We start from the raw sequence: 24375 nt of genomic DNA on the forward strand, positions 1-24375 counted from the left end.
ATGGTTGGATGGCATCACCGACTTAATGGGCATGAGTTTGGGTAAACCCCGAGAGTTGGTGATGGACAGGGAGGCTTCGTGTGCTGCACTCCATGGGGTCGCAAAGAGTTGGATACGACTCAGCGACTGAACTGAACTGAACTGAACTGAAAGTGAACAAATAATTATCAGAATCACCATGCTGTGTCTTTTAACAGTACAGGGAACATTTTCTCAATCTCACCCAAGGGCTGACTGACAAAGGCCCTTTCCTCATTAGGCTGATTCTTCCAACACTGAAGAGATCTGGGCACATCTACAACTCTGATTATCAGCAAGCTGCCGCCTCCATAGGCATCAAGTCTTCAAGGAAATTCTCAAATGACCTTTCATTTGACCTCCACACAATTTTTGCCTATTTGATTGTGATTTTGTTGTTTTGTCTTTAGTCAAGATTTCTCTTTTTCTAGCTGCAAATAGTGTTTTTCCTTCAGAATTCCCAAGATATAGTGCTTCAAAAAAATACACTGTTCTTTCATGACTAAAAAACACTCTAGAAATTAGTATAGAGAGAACTTCAACATGACAAAGAGAAAGCACGAAAAGCACATGGCTGACGTCACACTCCACTGAGAAGGCCTGAATGCTCACCCTAAGACCAGGAAAGATGAGAATTCACACTCATGCCACTTTGCTTCAATATTATACTCAAAGTTCCAAACAAGGCAATAGTCAAGAAAGAAAATAAAAGGCGTCCAACCTGAATAGGGAAAAGTGAGATATCCCTGCTCACAGAGGATAAGATCTTATATATAGAAAACCCTGAAAACTACACACACACACACACACACACACACACACACACACACACACACACACACACACAAATTGCTAGTGCTAGTAAGTTTGGCTAATAAGGTCAATATACAAAAATCTGTGTTTCCATATTTAGGAAACCATTGCCTAATCCAAGGTCAAAGGGTTTATTAGTATTTACATACACTAGCTAATCCAAAAAGAAAACAATTCTATTTATAACAATATCAAGAAGAATAAAATACTTTGGGACAAACTTTTTTTAAGGTCACAAAGAGTTGGACACAACAGAGAATGCATGGACATACCAAGCATGGATGTACCTGTCTTATAATGAAAACTACAGAGCATTGTTTAAAGAATTTTAAGATGACAGAAATGGGAAGCTAGACTAAATTCAGGATCTGAACAACTTAATATTGGTAAAAGAGCATTAATCCCCAGAATCATCTGCAAATTCAACACAAAATTGTATCAAAATTCCAACTGCTTTTTTCCCCCAGAAATGGACAAGCTGATCCTAAAATTCATACATAACTGTGAGGGACACTGAATAGCTAAAACAATCTTGAAAAATAATGAAGTCAGAAGACTCTTACTCCAATTTCAAAACTTATGACAAATCTACAGTAATTAAAACAGTGTCGTACTGGCACAAGAACAGACATAGAGACCAGTGGAACAGAACTGAGAGCCCAAAAACAAACCCAAACAGCTATGGCTAACTGATTTTTTTTCTTCTTTTAATTTGGCCTAATGGGGTCTTAGTTGAAGTCCAGGGGATCTTCGTTGGGGCATTCAAACTCTTAGGTGTGGCATGTGGGATCTAGTTCCCTGATCAGGGATTGAACCCAGACCTACTGCATTGAGCACAGGGTCTTTGGCTAACTGATTTTTGACAAGAGTGCCAAGTGGGAAAAAGACAGTATCTCCAACAAGTGGTGTTGGTATGACTGGACATCTGCAGACAAGGGAATGAATCTGGACCCCTACCTCACACCATATACATACATTAACTCAAAATAGATAAAGGACTTGACTGTAAAAGCAAAAACCATAAAACTCATAGAAGAAAACTTAGATGTAAAACTTGTGACCTTGGATTTGGTTTCTTAAATATGACACCAAAACCACAGGCAACAGAAGAAAATAGGTATGATGGACTTAATCAAGACTACAATATTTTATACTTCAAAAGACACCATCAAGGAAGTAAGTAAGAAGCTAATCCATGGAGCGGGAGAAAATATTTCTAAGTCATGTTACTGATAAAGTTCCACTGTCCACATTATAACTAACTTGTACAACTCAGCAATAAAAAGAAAAACATTCCAACTGAAAAATGGGCCTAGGATTTATATACACATTTCTCTACAAAAGATACATAAATGTCCAACACACATCATCAGGGAAATGGGAATCAATGAGGTGCAACCTCACCTACTATGGTTATCAAGAAAACAGAAAACAGCAAGTGTTGGCAACGATGTGGAGAAGTTGGAACCCTCCTACACGGCAGATGGGGTGAAGAATGACACAGCTGCTGTGGAAAATAGCTTGCCAGTTCCTCAAAATGGTAAACACAGGATTACCATGTGACCCAGCAATTCCACTCCTAGGTTTACATCCAAGAGAACTGAAAACACACGTCCACACAAATACTTGGCAGAGATGTTCATTGTTTATTGATAAAAGCCTAAAAGTAGAAAAAATTCAAACATCTATCAATTGATGAACAGATAAACAAAATGTTATATATCCACAGAATGGAATATTACTCAGCAAGAAAAAGAAAAGAAGCAGTCATACTCCTAACAACATAGATGAGCATATAAAACTGCTCACCTATGTTGGATGGGACTGGTGATAGAAGCAAGGTTCGATGCTGCATAGAGCAATATTGTATAGGAACCTGGAATGTTAGGTCCATGAATCAAGGCAAATTGGAAGTGGTCAAACAGGCGATGACAAGAGTGAACGTCGACATTCCAGGAATCAGCGAACTAAGATGGACTGGAATGGGTGAGTTTTAGCTCAGATGACCATTATATCTACTACTGTGGTCAAGGAATCCCTTAGAAGAAATGGAGTAGCCATCATAGTCAACAAAAGAGCCTGAAATGCAGTACTTGGATGCAATCTCAAAAATGACAGAATGATCTGTTTCCAAGGCAAACCATTCAATACCACAGTAATCCAAGTCTATGCCCCAACCAATAACACTTAAGAAGCTGATGTTGAACAGTTCTATGAAGACCTACAAGACCTTCTAGAACTAACACCCAAAAAAGATGTCCTTTTCATTATAGGGGACTGGAATGCAAAACTAGGAAGTCAAGAAAAACCTGGAGTAACAGGCAAATTTGGCCTTGGAGTACAGAATGAAGCAGGGCAAAGGCCAATAGAGTTCTGCCAAGAGAACGCACTGGTCATAGCAAACACCCTCTTCCAACAACACAACAGAAGACTCTACACACGGACATCATCAGATGGTCGACACCGAAATCAGACTGATTATATTATTTGCAGCCAAAGATGGAGAAGTTCTATACAGTCAGCAAAAACAAGACTGGGAGCTGACTGTGGCTCAGATCATGAACTCCTTATTGCCAAATTCAGACTTAAATTGAAGAAAGTAGGGAAAACCACCAGACCATTCAGGTATAACCTAAATCAAATCCCTAACAATTATACAGTGGAAGTGAGAAATAGATTTAAGGGACTAGATCTGATAGAGTACCTGATGAACTATGGATGGAGGTTTGTGACATTGTACAGGAGACGGGGAGCAAGACCATCCCCAAGGAAAAGAAATGGAAAAAGGCAAAATGGTTGTCTGAGGAGGCCTTACAAATAGCTGTGAAAAGAAGAGAAGTAAAAAGCAAAGGAGAAAAGGAAAGATATACCCATTTGAAGGCAGAGTTTCAAAGAACAGCAAGGAGAGATAAGAAAGCCTTGTTCAGTGATCAAAGCAAAGAAATAGAGGGAAACAATAGAATGGGAAAGACTAGAGATCTCTTCAAGAAAATTGGAGATACCAAGAGAACATTTCATGCCAAGATGGGCTCAATAAAGGACAGAAATGGTATGGATCTAACAGAAGCAGAAGATATTAAGAGGTGGCAAGAATACACAGAAGAACTATACAAGAAAGATCTTTATGACCCAGATAATCACCATGGTGATCACTCACCTACAGCCAGACATCCTGGAATGCGAAGTCAAGTGGGCCTTAGGAAGCATCACGATGAACAAGGCTAGTGGAGGTGATGTAATTCCATTTGAGCTATTTCAAATCCTAAAAGATGATGCTGTGAAAGTGCTGAACTCAATATGCCAGCAAATTTGGAAAACTCAGCAGTGGCCACAGGACTGCAAAAGGTCAGTTTTCATTCCAGTCCCAAAGAAAGGCAATGCCAAAGAATGCTCAAACTACCACACAATTGCACTCATCTCACACGCTAGAGTAAAGTAATGCTCAAAATTCTCCAAGCCAGGCTTCAGCAATACGTGAACTGTGAACTTCCAGATGTTCAAGCTGGTTTTAGAAAAGGCAGAGGAACCAGAGATCAAATTGCCAACTTCCACTGGATCATCGAAAAAGCAGGAGAGTTCCAGAAAAACATCTATTTCTGCTTTATTGACTATGCCAAAGCCTTTGACTGTGTGGATCACAAGAAACTGTGGAAAATTCTGAAAGAGATGGGCATACCAGACGACCTGACCTGCCTCTTGAGAAACCTGTATGCAGGTCAGGAAGCAACAGTTAGAACTGGATATGGAACAACAGACTGGTTGCAAATAGGAAAAGGAGTATGTCAAGGCTTGTCACCCGGCTTATTTAACTTATACGCAGAGTACATCATGAGAAATGCTGGGCTGGATAAGGCAGAGGCTGGAATCAAGATTGCCGGGAGAAATATCCATAACGTCAGATATGCAGATGATACCACCCTTAAGGCAGAAAGTGAAGAAGCAGTAAAGAGCTTCTTGATGAAAGTCAAAGAGGAGAGTGAAAAAGTTGGCTTAAAGCTCAACATTCAGAAATCTAAGATCATGGCATCCAGTCCCATCACTTCATGGCAAATAGATGGGGAAACAGTGGAAACAGTGGCTGACTTTATTTTGGGGGGCTCCAAAATCACTGCAGATGGTGACCGCAGCCATGAAATTAAAAGACGCTTGGAAGGAAAGGTTATGACCAACCTAGACAGCATATTAAAAAGCAGAGACGTTACTTTGCCAATAAAGGTCCATCTAGTTAAGTCTATGATTTTCCCAGTAGTCATGAATGGATGTGAGAGTTGGAGTATAAAGAAAGCTGAGTGCCAAAGAATTGATGCTTTTGAACCGTGGTGTTGGAGAAGACTCTTGAAAGTCCCTTGGACTGCAAGGAGATCCAACCAGTTCATCCTAAAGTAAAACAGTCCTGGGTGTTCACTGGAAGGACTGATGTTGAAGCTGAAACTCCAATACTTTGACCACCTGATGTGAAGTAATGACTCATTTGTAAAGACCCTGATGCTGGGAAAGATTGAAGGTGGGAGGAGAAGGGAAAGACAGAGGATGAGATGGTTAGATGGCATCACTGACTCAATGGACATGAGATTGAGTAAACTCTGGGAGTTGGTGATGAACAGGGAGGCCTGGTGTGCTGTAGTCCATGGGGTCACAAAGAGTCGGACATGACTGAGATACTGAACTGAACTGACAGAAGTCAGACACAAAAGGTCACCTATTATGCAATTCCACTCACAAAATGTCCAGAATACACAAATCTGAAGAGACAGAAAGTAGGGAGGTCTCTTCTATATATCTGCGACTCCATTCCTGCTCTGCAAATAGGTTCATCAATACCATTTTTCTAAATTCCATATATGTGTGTTAATATATGATACTTGTTTTTCTCTTCCTTTCTTCACTCTATATAACAGGCTGTGTTTATTCACCACAACAGAACTGACTAAAATTCGTTTTTTTTGTATGGCTGAGTAATATTCCATTATACTTATGTACCACAACTTTATCCCTTCATCTGTAGATGGATATCTAAGTTGCTTCCATATCCTGGCTACTGTAAATCATGCTGCAATGAACAATGGGGTACATGTGTCCTTTAGAACTATGGCTTTTGGGGGAAGGAGAGAGTGGGACAAATGGAGAATGTAGCATCAGCATTATATACACTATCATGTATAAAAAAGATAGCTGGTGAAAACTTACTATACAACACAGGGAGCCCAGCCTGGGATGGGTGGAGGGGAAGGAGGCTCATGAGGGAGGCGAAAGTGAAACGTGAAAGTGAAAGTCGCTCAGTTGTGTCCGAGTCTTTGTGACACCATGGACTATATAGCCCGTGGAATTCTCCAAGCCACTGAGGGGGGGATGTATGTATAATTAAGGCTGATTCTCACTGTTGTACAGCAAAAATCAACTCAACATTGTAAAGCAATTATCCTCCAATTATAAAATAAATTAAAGAAACAAAAATGTAGGGACGCACGAATGGGGATAACTGTAATGGATATGGGTTTCTTTTGGGGTGATAAGAATGTTCTGGAGTTAGTGGTAATCTTACATAACATAGTGAGTATACTAAAAATCACTGAATTGTACATTTTGAAATGGTTATGGTAAACTTTAGATTAAATGAATTTTATCTTTAAAAAAATACATTGCTGCTGTACACTGCATGGAGTTTTCAGGAAGGCAAATAAGTTAGGCTCATTTGCATCTGTGAAAAAAATGAAAACTCCCAGAAGTGCCTCCTCTACTCATTGCCTGAGGCCGTGAGGAAGGGTGGAGGATCCTACCCATCAGACTCTGCCTTCAACCCCCAGTCCAAGGATCCTCGTGGCCAAGAGGGCACTCTGCAAGGGGAGGAAAGTGCAGGGTGTGCAGAAACAGACGGACCAGATGCCCCCCCAGGACCTGATGAGACCATCCTAGCCACACCGCATCCTTCTCACCACTCCCCCGCCCCCTCTCACCCAAGTTTAGACTATGGCAGGTGACCAGTGTACCCTGCACGGGGTACACAGAGGCCATGACTCAGATAGCAAGCACCACTCACAGGGTCTGCGGTCTGAGAAGCACACAGGTGGACAGACACTAAGAACACGGCCGAATCCCACCTGCAGCACCCTCGCATCTCTCCCAGCCTTGGTGCCGCGCTGGCCATGCAACCTCTCTCAGGATCCTGGTGTCCACCCTGTCCTAGCCTCCAACGGCACCACACAGCTGCTGGCACCAGCCATCATAGCGTGGGCCTTCACACGGGACAACTGCCTGCTGAAACGATGTGATCCAACCTGGAGCTTCTGAGGAAAGACACTGCCCAAATTACGGCACTAATGAAAGTGTGTGTCTGTGTCCTCAGTCGTGTCTGACTCTTTGTGACCCCGTGGACTACAGCCAGCCAGGCTCCTCTGTCCATGGGTTTCTCCAGACAAGAATACTGGAGTGGGTTGCTATTTCCTCCTCGAGGGAATCTTCCCAACCCAGAGACTGAACCTGCATCTCCTGCATTAGCAGACGGGTTCTTTATCACTGAACCACCTGGGAAGCTCATTAGTGAATAATCACATCAGGTTAGAAGAGGAAAGAAAACTCAAATAAACCCTAAATACAAATTAAAGAAAAAAAAAAGACTAAGAACATCAGCTCAGTTACATTTGGACAGATAACCAGGAATGCAGAGGGACGCCCACTCCGCTTGCATAGCACATCTCCCCAGGGCGCCTGCCTTTCTAAGCTACGTTGTATTCACACAAAACCAAGCATGCGTCTTGCAGGTGGAGCAGGTGTCAGGGTAGTTTTCTGGGTGGCACCACAGGAGGGCCTTGTTCATTCTCTCCCAGTTCTCCCGGGGGCTGGCTGTCTGAGATGGAGGTGTCACAAGACTGGTTCCTGAGGCCTCCTGCCTTGGCATGTGGATGGCTGTCTTCTCCCACACCTTCATACGGTCGTCTTGCTGTAGGTGTCTGGGTCCTGATCTCTTCCTATCTCACCAGTTGCCCTAGATTAGACCCACCCTAAAGGTCTCATTTCACTCCATCTCCTCTTTGAAGGCTCCATCTCCAAACATGGTCAACATCCTGAGGTTCTGGGGTCAGGACATCAACACATAAATTGTAGAGGGTACAGTTCAGCCCAGGACAGGACCATCTTTGAAAGGGAAAAGCACAGTAGACAGCAGCCACTATTCTTGAGTGTGACTCCAGGGCTGAGAGGCTGAGCGTCCCTCCTATACCTCTGGCTCTCCAACAGAAGAGCAGCAGGAACACTGTGGGCAGTGGTCCTGGGGCAGCAGGGCCCAGTCACTGCACCCAGGAACAGCATGGAGTTGAACCCAACACCAGTGATGAACCTGACCCTATCCCCAGCTGGGGGCACTTCTTCCCTCACAAGTGAAGTAACCATCCCCGAAAAGTCTGAGCAGAATGACCCCGCTGCCCCAGTGGTGGTGCCACAGTGGCCTGAGGTCAGCATTCGCTCTCCAGGGAAACAGCGCTCACCTGTCTCAGGAGGGTCGCTCTGACCCTTCACTCTCTCAGGAGGCACTTTCTCAGGTGGGTTTCTGGAGGCTGGAGTCACAGGGGCCCTCTTTTCTTGGCCGTGGGAAACCTCAGGATAAAGTTTCTTCAGTACTTTTCCAACAAACACTACAGAGGCAATCAATTTGCAAAAGAAAGAAAAGTATTACTGATTGAAGTTTTATTTAAATTGCAAATGAATTTTATATAAAACAAGACATATCATGACATCACCATCTCAGGACTAAGTGACTGCCCCTCCACAGGACACAACAGAGGGGTGCCTACAAGACCCCCAGCACTGTCCCCATGAGGGTCAGCCCCAGCACTGTCCATCACAGTACTCCCACTTCTGACCCAATCACAGGACCCCCAGCACTATAGGCATCAGGGGACCCCCAGAAGTGTCCACATCACAGGAGCCCCATAGCACTGTCCATCAGAGGCCCCAGCACTGTCCTTGCCCTAGGTACCCCCACAGGTGTGAGCACAGATGGGGAGGGTGAGGCTGGGAACTGGTCGGGCACGTGGGCTCACAGTTCTGTTCTTCCTCCACCTCGTCGCTGGATGAATTTATGCACAGACCAGACTATGAGCAGTTTTCAGACTCTGGTTTGTGGTCCGGGGCTGCAGAGCAGCACTGGAGAGGCTGGATCCACGCCAGTTCATAGCAGACAGGCTGGGCAGCCCCGAGGCCCCATCTGGGGCCCCCACAGGGACAGCATAGTTGGCAAAGCGCCCACAAGGATGCAGATTCTTCACTTGGCTTATCTCAGGGCACTCTCTGCTCTGACTAGAGGGGAAGCGTTGCCACAGTGAATAAACATTTCTGTCCTGATTTAAGTGTGAACAACGAGCAGGGACAATCTCAAAAGAGCAGCCAAGAAAGATGAGGGGAAAGGTTAATCCAGTGAATCTGTTTTGAAGTGAAGTGAAGCGAAATTTGCTCAGTCGTGGTAGACTCTTTGTGACTCCACGGACTATAGCCCGCCAGGCTCTTCAGTCCAAGGAATTCTCCAGGCAAGAACACTGGAGTGGGTGGCCATTCCCTTTTCCAGGGGATCTGGATCAAATCCAAGTCTCCTGCATCGCAGACGGATTCTTTACTGTCTGAGCCACCAGGTAATCTGTTTTAACCTCATTAAATTTAGAAACAAATCAAGAGAGAGAGAAAGAGAGAGAGAACTGCTCTAGTGACCAAGCACCATGGGGCAGAAACCAAGAGCAAGACTCTGGAGACAGGCTCGAGGTATTCAGACGACAAAGTGGGGGACAGACATTAGGGCCACTGAGGAGACGGTGATATGAGAGGGGAAGTGAAAGGGGAAGTGTGACGGGGCTGTTGAGCGGCCTGTGGGTCATGGAGGGCAGACTCCTGTCCCACAGAGGGAGCACAAGCCTAATGGCACAGACCGCTCCTCCTTTCATCCTGTGCACAGATGGCCCTTGCTGCAGAAATAAGCCCCTCCAATTGGTGCTAGTTGGAAAACACACAATTTGGGTCTAAAAACACAACAGACCTCCTGAGAAAGCTACTCAAGCCCAGGTGGTGCTCGGCCAGGTGCCTGGGGGGAGCATAGGGTCTTGGTGTTACCTGCCTGCCCACCCCCAGGAGCCCTGGCAGGCGGAAGCCAGTCCTGGCGGTGATGCCCTCATTTCCCCAGCCAGCGGAGGCCCCGCCTCCCAGCTCTGCCAGGTTCGGCAGCACAGGCCTGCAAGCATGTTCCCCAGGCCACCACAGACAGCCGGGGCAGCACTTGGGTCACAGGGAGGCAGCCTGTTCCATTAGACCAGCACTCCAAGACCTGTCCAAAGGGCAGGTTCCAAGTTTCCAATAGAAACTGAATGAATGGTCACTTAAAGCATTTCCTTAAACAGCAGAGGGAAAAGCTTCTACAGAAAACCGGGTGCAATTTCTGGGGGAACCAAAAGCAGTTGACAAAACCCTAACCAGTCACCCTGCTCTAAAATGAACTTGGGGATGTTTGGAGCCCGAGAGCCACCTGGGCTGGCAGCAGCTGATGTGTACATCCCGCTGCGGTCACGGCTGAGCTCCACACACACGTGTGTGTGAACACATGACCACACTACAGGAAAACCAGACATGGGTCATCACCAAGCAGAGTGTGCATCCACTGCAGAGTGACCCCACAGCCTGAAGGAGTCAAAATACACAGCAATCCCAGGGAGAAACCGGCATGGTCACCAGGAAACACTGAGATGAACCAGTCACCTGACAATTTTGCTTCCACTGGTGCCCTGACACAGTGGCGAGGGCGCGGCACATAGCAGGCCAGCCATGGGCGGAGACACAGGCTGTGTGGCTGCGGCACTGTCCCTGAATTCAGCGTGTCACCTGCACACACTGTATCTATGGCCTAACTGGCGGCCTGTCTGCAAAGTGGGTCTCGAGGCCCTCTGGTCTCCACTCACTGTCTTTCGGTGTCACTGCATGACCCTGGTGTGTGGTCTCCAGTCCTGCAGGAGGTTCAGGATATGTGGTCCTTCCTCAGGGACAAGACTTAACCCAGAGCCCAGGCTGAGAGCCCCAGGGCTAAGGTCCCGGGGCCAGGCTCTGGGTCTCTGACTTGGGTGGGGTCTGGGGGCTGCAGGCTTGCCTCACGCCTGGCTCTGGAAGCTGATAAACATACATGTCTCATATGGGCTTCACAGGTGACTCAGAGGCAAAGAACCTACTTGCCAAAGCAGGAGACAAGGGTTCAGTCGCTTGGTTAGGAAGATCCCCTGGAGGAGGAAATGGCACCCTGCTCCAATTTCCCCTGCCTGGGAAATCCCATAGACAGAGGAGCCTGGTGGGCTACAGTCCATGGGGTTGCAAACAGTCAGACATGACTTAGTGACAAAACAACAACAACACATGTCTAATACTTTCAGTTGCCACTATTTAAAGCACAGTCTTTTAAAAAATAATATGATTTTAATTTTCCAAAATCAACTTTAAAAGAGCCATGTGTAACAAACAAAACTAAAGTAATACTTTCTACCAGCTAATACTGCTGGAGGATTCCTCAGTGAATTTCACTTCTTAGTCCTCACTCTGTGTTCTTTCACAACACAGAGAATAAGACCACTCAATGCATAAACATTGTCCTCTAAAGAAAACAAGCTGTCAGCGAGGACCTGTCCCCACCCCCACTCTCCCATCAGCTCATCTGCTTTTCAAATGGAGGATGGGGTTGCTCCAGTGCAGTCACAGAAGAAGCTCATAGCTTACTTAAATAGAAATCACTAGCTATTAATATTTTATACCAAAAGAAATGTACAGCCACTGGACTCTAACTTCTTGGAGCCTCCAGGGCTATGAAGGAGATTGGGTGCATGTGAACTGCCTACCAGTTTACTACAGATAGGGACTTCTGGCCACAGCTACGTAGGGATTCAAGTCAAAAGCAGAACAGAAATGAAAGGTTACATTTTTCAGGGTACTGGCAAGCAGTAAAGCATCATTTTTAAAAAGCATCTGTCACCTTTGGTTTGTTGAAGTGCACCTTGTGACTGTGTGTATGGGTGTTTGTGTGTGTTGACTACTGCAAATGTAGCCCTAAAAATCAATTTAGAGGTTAAAAATCTCTTTTCTGCTTAATTTCCACTGTGCTCAAAAACAAACAAAAAAGAGCTGGGTGCTCAGGTTCAGGAAGGCAGCTCTGTGTCACCACAGGGACCCAGGGACCTGCCTGCTCCTCCCTTCCTCACACCTCGTCCTCCTGCAGTGCCCCTACCCCGCTCCCAGCAGCAGAAGCAGGTTCTAACTTGAAACTCCGGTGTCTGTCAAAAAGTAATCAGTAGAACATAAAAAAGCAGGAGAACGGACATGGATGCCCGCAGGAGATGAGTACAATCACCACGCAGACAGGCCCCTGGAGCTGGGACACAAGAGACACAGCAAAAGGTCACCGTGGAGAAAACCATCTCGTCTGAAGTTAATACGATGGAATACCAAACAGAGAGATCAAGTCTCTGTGTCACAGGGGAATCAAGCCATTTTGATATGATTTTCAGAGAGGACTGTCATCCACACTTGCTGTTCCAGGCTAAAGACATAAGACAAAGAAAAATAAATCTTCAGTCAAGTGTTCTTTGGAAATTAGATACCTGAGAAGAACTGTGAATACATGTACCTCAAAAGGAAATAGATGGCTTGATTGCTGGTGGTAAACTATTCAATCTGACCTCTTCTTCCACATAGCTGCATGTTTAGAATCTAATAGCTGGGGGTAAAAAAAGGCAGGGGTTTGTTCCACGTTTAACAGAGGTGTTAGTGGCAGTATTTCAAGTTATTAGGCCTCCTTCACGGTGGTCTTAGGAAGGAGGGTCTAACAGGCCCCTGTCTGAGGGACTTGGTTCCCAACACACCTCCCAGAGGGGAAAGCCTCCTCATCAGGGGATCTGGGTGAATATATTTTCTATTAGAAAAGGCTCTCATGAAAACAAAAACAAAAACAACGGAAATAGAACTTTTTCTTCCATAATGTTCCACTCTGAAAAAAAGCAAAGGAAAATGACAACTATGCATTTAAAAAAAAAAAAAAAACCCTCTTGAACTTTGAGGTCAGTAAGTCACCCCATTAACATCAAAAATATTTTCCTTTTCCTTAAAAACGTTCACTTTGGTGGCAAAGTAACACACATTTCCCTCAACATCTATGTTCACATCTACGTTCATACTTTATTTAACATCGGTGTAAAACTACACATTTCTTTTTACTACATTTATACTGGAGAGCTTTCTGGTAATGGAAATGATATTGATGCATTTGTGATTCTCTTGCCATATCATCCCTATGAACCACTGTCTCTCAGAAAAGCACAATTCTCAGAGGACAAAAAAACATGTGTAGAGCTAATCTGGAGACATGAGGAAAAAAATTAGCCAAAAAACTGTATTTTCAAGGGTGGATGTTAAACGGAAAGCAGTAAAACTGATGGGGTCACCTATTTATAGAAATTACACAAAAATAAAGAAGACCCTAAGTATTAACAAATAACTTTAAAAATGTGACTTCTAGATATTTCATTATGAAAGAAAGCTACCAGAACAAACAGGTTTATGACATACCTTTTAAAAGTGATTATCTAAAACTAGAACACTTTGTAACACCATACACAAAAATAAACTCAAAATGGATTAAAGATCTAAATGTAAGACCAGAAACTATAAAACTCCTAGAGAAGATAGGCAAAACACTCTCCGACATAAATCACAGCAGGATCCTCTATGACCCACCTCCCAGAATATTGGAAATAAAAGCAAAAATAAACAAATGGGACCTAATGAAACTTAAAAGCTTTTGCACAACAAAGGAAACTATAAGCAAGGTGAAAAGACAGCCCTCAGATTGGGAGAAAATAATAGCAAACGAAGCAACAGACAAAGGATTAATCTCAAAACTATACAAGCAACTCCTGCAGCTCAATTCCAGAAAAATAAATGACCCAATCAAAAAATGGGCCAAAGAACTAAACAGACATTTCTCCAAAGAAGACATACAGATGGCTCACAAACACATGAAAAGATGCTCAACATCACTCATTATTAGAGAAATGCAAATCAAAACCACAACGAGGTACCATTACACGCCAGTCAGGATGGCTGCTATCCAAAAGTCTACAAGCAATAAATGCTGGAGAGGGTGTGGAGAAAAGGGAACCCTCTTACACTGTTGGTGGGAATGCAAACTAGTACAGCCGCTATGGAGAACAGTGTGGAAATTCCTTAAAAAACTGGAAATAGAACTGCCATATGACCCAGCAATCCCACTCCTGGGCATACACACCGAGGAAACCAGATCTGAAAGAGACACATGTACCCCAATGTTCATCGCAGCACTGTTTATAATAGCCAGGACATGGAAGCAACCTAGATGCCCATCAGCAGATGAATGGATAAGGAAGCTGTGGTACATATACACTATGAAATATTACTCAGCCATTAAAAAGAATTCATTTGAATCAGTTCTAATGAGATGGATGAAACTGGAGCCCGTTATACAGAGTGAAGTAAGCCAGAAAGATAAAGACCAATACAGTATACTAACGCATATATATGGAATTTAAAAAGATGGTAACGATAACCCTATATGCAAAACAGAAAAAGAGACACAGATGTATAGAACAGACTTTTAGACTCTGTGGGAGAAGGCGAGGGTGGGATGTTCAGAGAGAACAGCATTGAAACAAGTATACTATCAAGGATGAAACAGATCACCAGCCCAAGTTGGATGCATGGGACAAGTGCTCAGGGCTGGTGCACTGCGAAGACCCAGAGGGGATGGGATGGAGAGGGAGGCGGGAGGGAGGATCGGGATGGGGAACAGATGTAAATCCATGGCTGATTCATGTCAATGTATGGCAAAAATCACTACAATTTAAAAAAAATTTTTTTTTAAATAAATAAAAAAATAAAAGTGATTATCTAGAACTTAAAATGAGGGTTGTCAGGCTTTTAAAAATCATATATAAATGAAAAACTACTTCTGAAAATAAGATCAGTAATGGAATTTCATTGAAACTTTCCCAGTGGCCAGTTTGATGACAGCCTCCCAACTATAGCCTGGCTTGGTAGAGAAAATCTTCCAAAACAAACACACACCAAGAAAATCATAAAGAAAAGGAAGAGTTCCCCAACCTCAGTAAACAGTGACTCAGATGATTCCCTTTCCCACCTGATATCTGTATAGCTTAAGAGACACTTTAAATTTCCTTAAGTTTAAAGTATTTCTTGGAATCTGAAACAGTATTTTCAATTTCCTATTTTCAGTAAAGAGTATGTTTACCTGCCAACCTCTCTATAGCTTTTTCCACCATGATATTCAATATGGGTTTTTTTGTCCTGTAATACGAAAAGGCTGCCTAGGAATAAAGGAGTACATTGACAATAGCATTGCATCAATTCACAAGAAAGAGAAGGTCAATATATATGCAAATTCAATGAATGATAGTTTCTTAATGAGTTTCATCATAGAATTATAAATGGAAAAACAATTAGCTAAGATTAAGCAAGAGTTGCCAGGCTTTCTGAAATATTAATTATGAGGAAACTAGTTCTCAAAATAAGACTACAAATAGTATTCAAATGGAACATAACTGGAATCCCACGCCATGACCAATCTGAGGTGGCCTCCCCATCTAAGAACTAGACATACACTACACACTGTTTCTCACAAAACTTTGACACTTAAAAATATTTCAAACTCTGTCCAAAATTTTTCCTCACAGTTTTTTTTAGCAGCAATTACTATGCCATTAGCCATTCTAAAACATTTTAAGCGGATGTAAGGCTGTGATCATTTTGTGCAGAGAACAGACATTGCTTTTGTTTTGTCACCAAGACACGATGCAAGGCATCTGGCAGGGCAGGCTGAGGGGACACTTGAAGGCAACTCAGAAAGCTGCCTCATCCCAGTTGGAAGATAAGGGAGAACCCGTTCCTTCTACTCCAGTACTGTTACTGAGGTGCAGTGTTCTCCTACAGAGGAAACAGACTGGGAATGCTATCTACTTTTCTCCATATTCTGCCTTACAGAGAAATTAGTTTCCTTATTTCATGCAAATATTAACTATAGTTGCCACTGGGCTTTTCCTTTCAAAGGGCAAAAACACAACATCTGTTTTTTGGTGTTTTTTTTAAACAACATCTGTTTTAATGGAGAGAAGGAAAGAACATAATCATGGCCTGAACTAATCCAAGTAAAATGAGAAACATATCCAAAACCTTCACCTTTACTTGAAACCACACAACTCCTAGAAGAAAACACAGGGAGAAACTTCTTTGACAACAGGAGTCTTAGTGAAGATTTTTTTATTTTTTTATTTGACACCAAAAGCAAAGACAACAACAGTAAAAACAAACAAAAGAAACTAAAAAGCTTCTGCAAAACAAAACCACCAACAAATGAAAAGGCAACCTACTGAAGGGGAGAAAATGTTTGCACACTGTAAATCTGGTAGGGGATAATATCTAAAATATATAAAGAACCATACAATTCAGTAGCAAAAAGGCCCCAAATAATCTGAGTAAAAAGTGGGCAGAGAAACTGAGCAGACATTTCTCCAAAGAAGACAAAGGTCAACAGGTACACAGAAAAGATGCTCAAGATCACTAATCATCAGGGAAATTGAAATCAAAACACAATGAGATATCACCTCACACCTGTCAGAATGGCCATCATCAAAGAAGACAGGAATTAACAAATGTTGGTGAGGATGTGAAGGAAAGGAAACCCTTGTGCACTGCTTGTGGGAATGAAAATTGGTGCAGCCACTATGGAAAAGAGTCTGAAGGATCCTCACAAAATTAAAAATTAAACTATGATATGATCTGCAATTCCACTTTTGGATATGGGTATTTATCCAAACAAAATGAAAACACTAACTTGAAAATTCAGATACATGTACCTCAGTGTTCACTGAAGCATTATTCACAATAGTCAAGATATGGAAACAACCTAAGTGTCCATGGATGGATGGATGGATGAATAAGATGTGGAATACTATTCGGCCCTAAAGAAGGAAAGTGCCATTGCCAATAACACAGATGGCATTATGCTAAGTGGAATAAGTCAAAGAAAGACAAATACTGTAAGATCTCACTATTTGTTGAATCTTTAAAAAAAAAAAAAAAAAGGAGCTCACAGATGCAGAGAACAGACTGATGGTCACCAGAGGTCCAGAGGTGATTGAGGGATGGGACAAATTGGTAAAGATGGTCAAAAGGTACAAGCTTCCAGTCATAAGTAAGTAAGTCCTGGGATGTAGTTGTACAGCATGGTGATTACTGCTAACACTGCAATGTGGCATATTTGCTAAGACAGAAAGTAGGTCCTAAAAGTACTTATCACAAGGGATTTTGTAACTATATGAGGTGATGGATGTTAGCTTACTGGGTGATGGCTTTGTAATATATAGCCTGTCATGTCACTATGCTGTACACCTAAAACCCATTCAGTGCTGTGTATTGATCATATCTGAATAAAACTGAGGAAAACATAATCTTCCCTTTTTTTTCATTTTAATGTTGATTATAGGGTAATGAGAAGTTTGCTGGGCTTTCCACGAGGTGTCTGAAGTTCCCTGGATCTCTGGCATTCATTCTAAAGCATGTGTCCGTTAGCCAAGTAAATGTATCCACTCTGCCTTTTGAGTGTTGGCTGCTCTGTCCTGTCTGACTCTTTGGGACCCCAAGGACTGTAGCCCATCAAGGTCCTCTGTCCATAGAATTCTCTAGACAAGAATACTGGAGTGGGTTGCCATTCCCTTCTCCAGAGAATCTTCCTGACATAGATATCAAACCGCCGTCTCCTGCATTGCAGGTGGATTCTTTACAGTCTGAGCCACTAGGGAAGTACCATTCTGCCTTTGGTGCTGGTTAAAAATACTGCCATCACTTAATAAACACTAGTTATGTCCCCAGAAATTCAGGGTCCCTGCACTTAAATGGTTTGAGAGTCTGAATGCGGGGTTTGGGCAGGTCTTCACACCCGTCCCCCATAGTCCCAGCTCCCGTCCCTCACAGTCCCGTATCCTCACAGTTCGCGTCCCCGCAGTCCCGAGGCCTCAGACTCCGAGTTCCTCACAGTCCCGGGTGCCCAGAGCCCCCGTCCCCATAGCCCCGGATCCTCACAGTCCCAATCCCTCACAGACCCCCTCCCAGCCCCTCAAAGCTTTGTGTCCCTCATAGCTCCCATCCTCACAGTCCCGGGTCCCGGCCCCCACAGCAACCCCCACACCCGCGCCAAAGCCCCCATCCCTCACAGTCCCGGGTCCCTGAGAGCCCCAGTCCTCACGGCCATTGTCCCTCAAAGCTTCAGGTCCCTCACAGCCCCCATCCTTCACAGTCCTGGGTCCCCGCAGACCCTGTCCTCACAGCTCCCTCGTCCCTCACAGTACCCGTCCCCACAGTCCCGAGGCCTCAGACTCCCCACTCCCCACAGCCCCGGGTCCCCTTCCTCCAAAGCCACCGGTCCCCCGACACCCCCGGTCCCCGCCTACCGTGCCTTCGCAGTGCGGCCATGCCAGCCTCACAACCCTAGGGACCCCAGCCCAGGCCGGAGCAACTCTGCTGCACTTCCGGCCTCCGCCTTTGTAGGCCCGCCCAACACAGCAGGCTTGTCCAATCAGGATCCGGAGCCTCTGCCGCTGGACGCCAATCAGTCGCGCACCGGCTGCGGATTGGCTCTTACGCGCTCCATGGCACGGCCCGCCGGCGTTAGTACTCCGAGCATGCGCGGAGGGAAGGGCGTGAACCCCGGAAAGCCGACCGGGAGCGCGGGGGAATCTGCGGGAGGGGATGAGGCGTTAGGGGCTCATCAGAAGAGCGTCACTGGAAGGGGGTGGGTACGTCAGCCGGAGGGGAGTCAGGGACTGGGTCATTGGGAGGAGGTCAGCGAGGGGCGGGATTGTGCTCCTGGGTGACCGCCCGCAGTCACTCTGGGTCCCAGCGCTGCACAGGGATGCGGGCAGTAGGAAGGGTCCGCTGAGCGCCCACTGGGCCAGGGCCCTGAGGTGCGAAAGAAACTGGGACTAAAAGCAGAAAGGAAACCGGGAAGAAGGGAACCCGGGGGCCGCCCAGTGACCCCGGACCCTTGTGGCGCTGATCCCTTCTGCCCACTGTTAAGATTTCTGCTTTGTGCTCCCGTCCAACCGTCTCACCTACTCCGGGACCTTGGTTTAAGTTAACTCCTCTTCCTTGAGTCCGTTTCTTGGAGAACATATTTCCTGAGAGCCTGTCTGTGCGGAGCCCTGCCGTGTAAGCTAGGGTTTCTCCCTAAGAGCAGGGAAGGGATTTCAGACTGGGGAGAGGGGGGGTCAGGAAGGCCTCCTCGAATGTAATTTGTGAGCAAAACTCACGATGTCCAGGCAAAGGGCACTCAGCAGAAGCCCAGGCCTGGAGCAGCAGGCCCAGAGCGACAGCAGCCCAGGGAGGAGGGACGGTGACAGTTAGACAGGAAGCAGGCAGTGCTGGGCAAGGTCGTGTAGGTGCAAGGAGTAGGGGGAGGATACGCTGGTTTGCAGCAGAGGAGTGAAACTATCTGACACCCACTTTGAAGAAGTTGCCTGAGCCACTGAGCTGACAGCACACTGTGGGGAAAGCAGGGGCAGTTCGAGTCCATGGCAGTGAGAAGGACATCGGTGGCTAACGGCAGGGTGGTGGCTGTGGGAAGAGGTGGTTGGATCTGGATACGTGTGAAGACAGGGCAGCAGAGGTTTTCAGACTGAGTGGCTGTGGCAGGAGAGGTGTGGCCTGGCTCCAGGTTTTGGTCTAGAAACTGGGAGGCTGGAGTGGTTCCGAGGAGTTGAGAAACCTCCTGGGGGTGGGGGCAGTCACTGTTGGGTGGCGTGCAGTTTGGGGTGCTCCTCGGACGTGTGAATGTGGGCGTGGATCAGGCAGTTGAGTGATTTTTGACGAAACAGAAAGGACCTGGTTGGGATACGCAGCTGGGCTAGTCGGCTGCAGGTGCATTTAAAGCCTTAAGGGGGAGTGTAGACAGAGAAGTGGTTCAAGTACAGCTCTGAGGGGTTCTAACTCCTGCAAGGTGGGGAGATGAGGGAGTGGGCGGGGGGGAGGGGAGGACACTGAACTATCCTGAAGCCAAGTTATGTCATCACTGGTCAGAAATGATATTGAGGACCCATCACAGACAATGGTACTCATCTAGTGAAAGTTCTCAGTGACCTTGATTACAGTCATTTTGTTGAAATGATAGAGGCAGAAGCTTGCTGGGAATTCAGTAGAGAGAATTAACTGCAGGAGAGAAATGCAAGATACTGGATGCAGACCTCTCTATTGGACCCCGGATGGGGTAGCAGCTGGAGGGTCCCTAAAGACAGAACACACATACACACATATAAATGAAAGAGAGTTGTTTAGAAAATACACTCGCCGTACACACCAAATTTATGTGCTGAAAGGTCTGATTAAGTTGAGACTGAAAATGAATAATGGAACACAAATGACACAATAAAAAAAAAAATGGGCCAAAGACCTTCACAGACATCTCATCAAAGACAGACAGATGGTAAGTAAGCATATTGAAGGTTGCTGTTGTTCAGTCCCTAGGTTGTGTCCGACTCTTCGCGACTCCACAGACTGCAGCACGCCAGGCTTCCCTGTCCTTCCTTATCTTCCGAAGTTTACTCAAACTCATGTCCAGTGAGACAGTGATGCTATCTAACCATCTCATCCTCTGCTGCCCCCTTTTTTTGCCTTCAGTCTTTCCCAGCATCAAGGTCTTTCCCAGAGTTGGCTCTTCGCCAACTCAGGTGGCCAAAGTATTGCTCCACATTATATATGTCATCACGGGTTGCAATTTAAAACAATGAGACACCACTACACATCCACAAGAATGCTCAAATCCAGACACAACATAAAGGGAGTGGAGCAGCAGGAACTCTCATCATTGTTGGTGGTTCAGCCACTTTGGAAGACAGTTTGGTGGTTTCTTACAAAATGAAACATACTCTTATGATCCATCAATCCCATTCCCTGGTATTTTCCCAGATGAGATGGCAACTTATGTGCACAGAAAACCCTGCACACAGATATTTATAGCAGCTTTATCTATAACTGCCAAAACTTGGAAGCAACGGAGGTGTCCTTCAGTAGGTGAATGGATAAATAAACTGAGGTGCATCCAGACAATGGTATATTATTCAGCTAGAAAGAAATGAGCTATCAAAAGACGTGAAAAGACATGGAGGAAACTTAAATGCATATCACTAAGTGAAAGAAGCCAATCTGAGAAGGCTACGGATTGTATATGATTCTAACTCTATGACGTTTTGGAAAAAACTAAACTATGGAGAGAGTAAAAGGATCAGTGGTTGCAAGGGATTGGGTTGGGAGGGAAGACACAGGACTTTCAGGGCAGTGAAACTACTCTGTCTGATATTTTAATGGTGGAAACGTTATTATTCATTTGTCTAAACCCATAGAATATACAACCCCAAGAATGAAGCCCAGTGTAAACTCGGACTCTGGGTGATAGTGATATGTCAACATAGGTTCATTAGTTGTAATAAATGGACCATGTAGTGGGGATGTTGATAGCAGGGGAGGATGTGCATATGTAGCAGAAGAGGGCATATAGGAAATCTCTGTACCTTTCCCTCAATCTTCCTGTGAACCTAAAACTCCTCTAAAAAAATTAAGTCTATTTAACAATAGATGGTGTATGAGAGAGGGAATGTCCAGAATGCTGTCCTTGATTAGGTCACATCGTGACCTCGTTCTCTACCTCAGCTTCCCAGCAGTGTCAAGCAGCTCTGGTCTTTCTAACCATACAACAAGATCTTCCCAGAAACCATCTCTTTTCCTCCAGCCCTTTTCCTTTCATCTCTTTTACACCCAAACTTCTTGAAAGAGTTGACCACAAAGTCAGTCTCTACTTTTGTCACCTTCAGTTGACTCTGCTGCCCAGCTGTGTCTCCATCCCCCGCCACTGTAGCTGCTCTTGCTCAAGTCATAGGACCTCACATTCTGGAGCTAGCCCACACTTGGCAGTGTCCACATACCATTTGGTGGTCTCCCAGAAGCGCCACCGACCCAGCTGCAGAGACCTGGGATTCACTGGCATCCTCTCCTCCTTGTCTCTCCCCCATGACCCATTGAAGAAATCACAGCAAGTGTGTCCTTCCTACATCATTTCTTACTTACATTGCTTGGTTCATGTCTTCATCATCTCTCACTGTGGTTTATCCAGGCATTTTTAAATTGATCTCCACAATACCACTTTTGTTTCCTCACTCCCACCCCACTTCCATGTCTTCTCCTCACAGCAGTCAAAATACCCTTTAAAAAATCTCATTGCCCTTCAAAAGTCAGTGGATGTAATCCATCACATTGACAAACTAAAGAAAAATCACGTGATCATATTAATAGATGCAGAAAAAGCATTTGACAAAATCCAGTAAAAATCCAAAATTCATGATAAAACTGTCACCAAACTAGGAAGAGAAGGGGAGTTCTTCAACCTGATAAAGAACCACTGCAGAAAACCTATAGCTAACATCATACTGGTATGGTCTTCTCCAAACTCTTGAGAATCCGTTGGACTGCAAGGAAATCAGACCAGACAATCCTAAAGAAAATCAACCCTGAATATTCATTAGAAGGACTGATGTTGGAGTTAAAGCTCTAAGACTTTGGTCACCTGATGTGAAGAGCCCAACCATTGGAAAAAACACTAACGCTGGGAAAGATTGACAGCAAAAGGAGAAGAGGGCAGCAGAGGATGAGATGGTTAGAGAGCATCACCAACTCAAAGGTCATGAATCTGAGCAAACTCTGGGAGATAGTGGACGACAGAGCAGCCTGGCATGCTGCAGTCCATGGGTTCACAAAGAGTCAGAGATGACTCAGCAACTGAAAAACAACAACATCATTCTTAATGGTGAAAAACTAGATGCCACCCTGCCACCATCAGGGACAAGGCAAGGATACCCTTCTCACCCCTTTTCAACATTGTACTGGAGGTCCTAGGTAATGCAATAAGACATGAAAGGGAAAGAAAAGGTATATAAATTGATAAGGGAGAAATACAACTGTCTTTGTCCACAGATGACATGATTCTGTATGCAGAACATCTTATTTCCCTGCTAAAAATCCTACATCAAATTTCACTGTATATAAGATACAACTCAGAGTCCTTAAAGTGTCCTTTGAACACCCCTGACTTGTTCTCCAGATGCACTCATATTTTCTCTCTTGCTCCCTCTGACTGTTCTTCCTCTAGGTCGTCACACCAGCTCTTCCTCCTATCTGAAAGCATTTCCCTGCCCCGCTCTCTTCTTACCTGAATCCCATTCCTTCTCCAGGGCTCTGGTAGAAGTGGCTTATCTGACTGCATGCTGGTTCTTCTGCAGAGACCCTTGCACTCACCTGTGGGCACTTTAAATCCTACAGGTCTTTCTCTGAAGCTGTGAGACTTAGTCAAGGAACCTAGGGTGGGGGGGAGCAATAGACAATTATTGGCAGATGGAAATCAGGTGGAAAAATGCCCAGCCTCAACTGAAGGCAGGCAGTTCTGAGGGGCATTCCATGTGGTGCCTTTGGGGATCCCCAGCCAGATTGAGATCCCACTCTCCACAGGGGTGGCCAGCTTGATAACACATCCTATTAGCATTCCTTTGCTCTTTGTCTCATTCTTCCTGCTTCCTTTCTCATTTCCCGCATCACCCTCCCAAATGAACTACCTGCACCCAAAGCCACATCCCAGGACCTGCTTGTGGGAGAACTCAGAGGAAGATAAAGTCTTAATGAAGATTTCCCCAAAAGGTTCTTCTCTCATCTCAGAGCTTCGTGGTTGCCATTTAAACATTGAATAGCACCCTCTACTTTCCTTTAGAAAAGTAATTATAATTTGTGATTGCATGTTACTGTGTTATTTTAAAAAAGTGATTGGAAGCTCCAGGGGCCAGAGAAGGCTTCTCTGTTGTGCTCACATATGGATGGACATGTTGGGCACTCAGCACACTTTTCTTATTTTTGGTTTTGCTCTTGCATGAATGAATAAACGAATTTTTTAAAGATAAAAGGATGAAGGACCTACTGTATAGAGAGGGAATTCAATATTCTGTGATAACCTATATGAAAAAGAATAAATACATGTATATATATAACTAAATCACTTTGCTGTACACTTGAAACATAACATTGTGAACCAACTATACCCCAATATAAAATTAATTCATTTAAAAAAGATGAAAGGGTGAGGACAAATATGGAGAGGAGGGAACTAAAGGGAAAGTATAGTCTAAAGTAAAAATGATCTAGAATTTAGATTTGTGGTTGAGGTTTGAAACACACAATTCATTGGTTTTGACAGAGGAGAGAAGTTGGAAGATAAAAACTAAGGAGAAATGTGACTGTGGGCAGGTTTTCTTAGTTCTTCTTGTATCCACTCCCTCAGCATTTGGAACTCTGCTGTGAAGATAAGCTGCAGTTGATTAAGGGAAGTGATCAATTATATGAGGAAATATTATGGAGACAGTGCTCTTATTTAAAGACCTTGAACATTTCAGAAAAGAT

The 24375-nt window shown here is 44.6% G+C and overlaps 1 protein-coding gene across 2 annotated transcripts in view; it reads right to left on the bottom strand.

The window, feature by feature from the left end:
- The window catches only part of ERICH1 (glutamate rich 1), a 39168-nt gene extending 20709 nt beyond the window's left edge, over positions 1 to 18459 (bottom strand). For both annotated transcript variants that reach the window (XR_006266837.1, XM_043454438.1), the window contains exons 1-2: positions 18339 to 18459; positions 8313 to 8459 (exon numbers count right to left, since the gene is read on the bottom strand). Coding sequence is in view for 1 of the 2 variants with exons in the window: in XM_043454438.1 (XP_043310373.1) it covers positions 8313 to 8459; positions 18339 to 18360 (169 nt within the window). In the remaining variant the exon portion in view is untranslated. The remainder of the gene's footprint in view (positions 1 to 8312; positions 8460 to 18338) is intronic.
- Positions 18460 to 24375: the final 5916 nt, after the last annotated feature.

The sequence above is a fragment of the Cervus canadensis genome, chromosome 31, assembly GCF_019320065.1.
Source record: "Cervus canadensis isolate Bull #8, Minnesota chromosome 31, ASM1932006v1, whole genome shotgun sequence".
Taxonomy (NCBI): domain Eukaryota; kingdom Metazoa; phylum Chordata; class Mammalia; order Artiodactyla; family Cervidae; genus Cervus; species Cervus canadensis.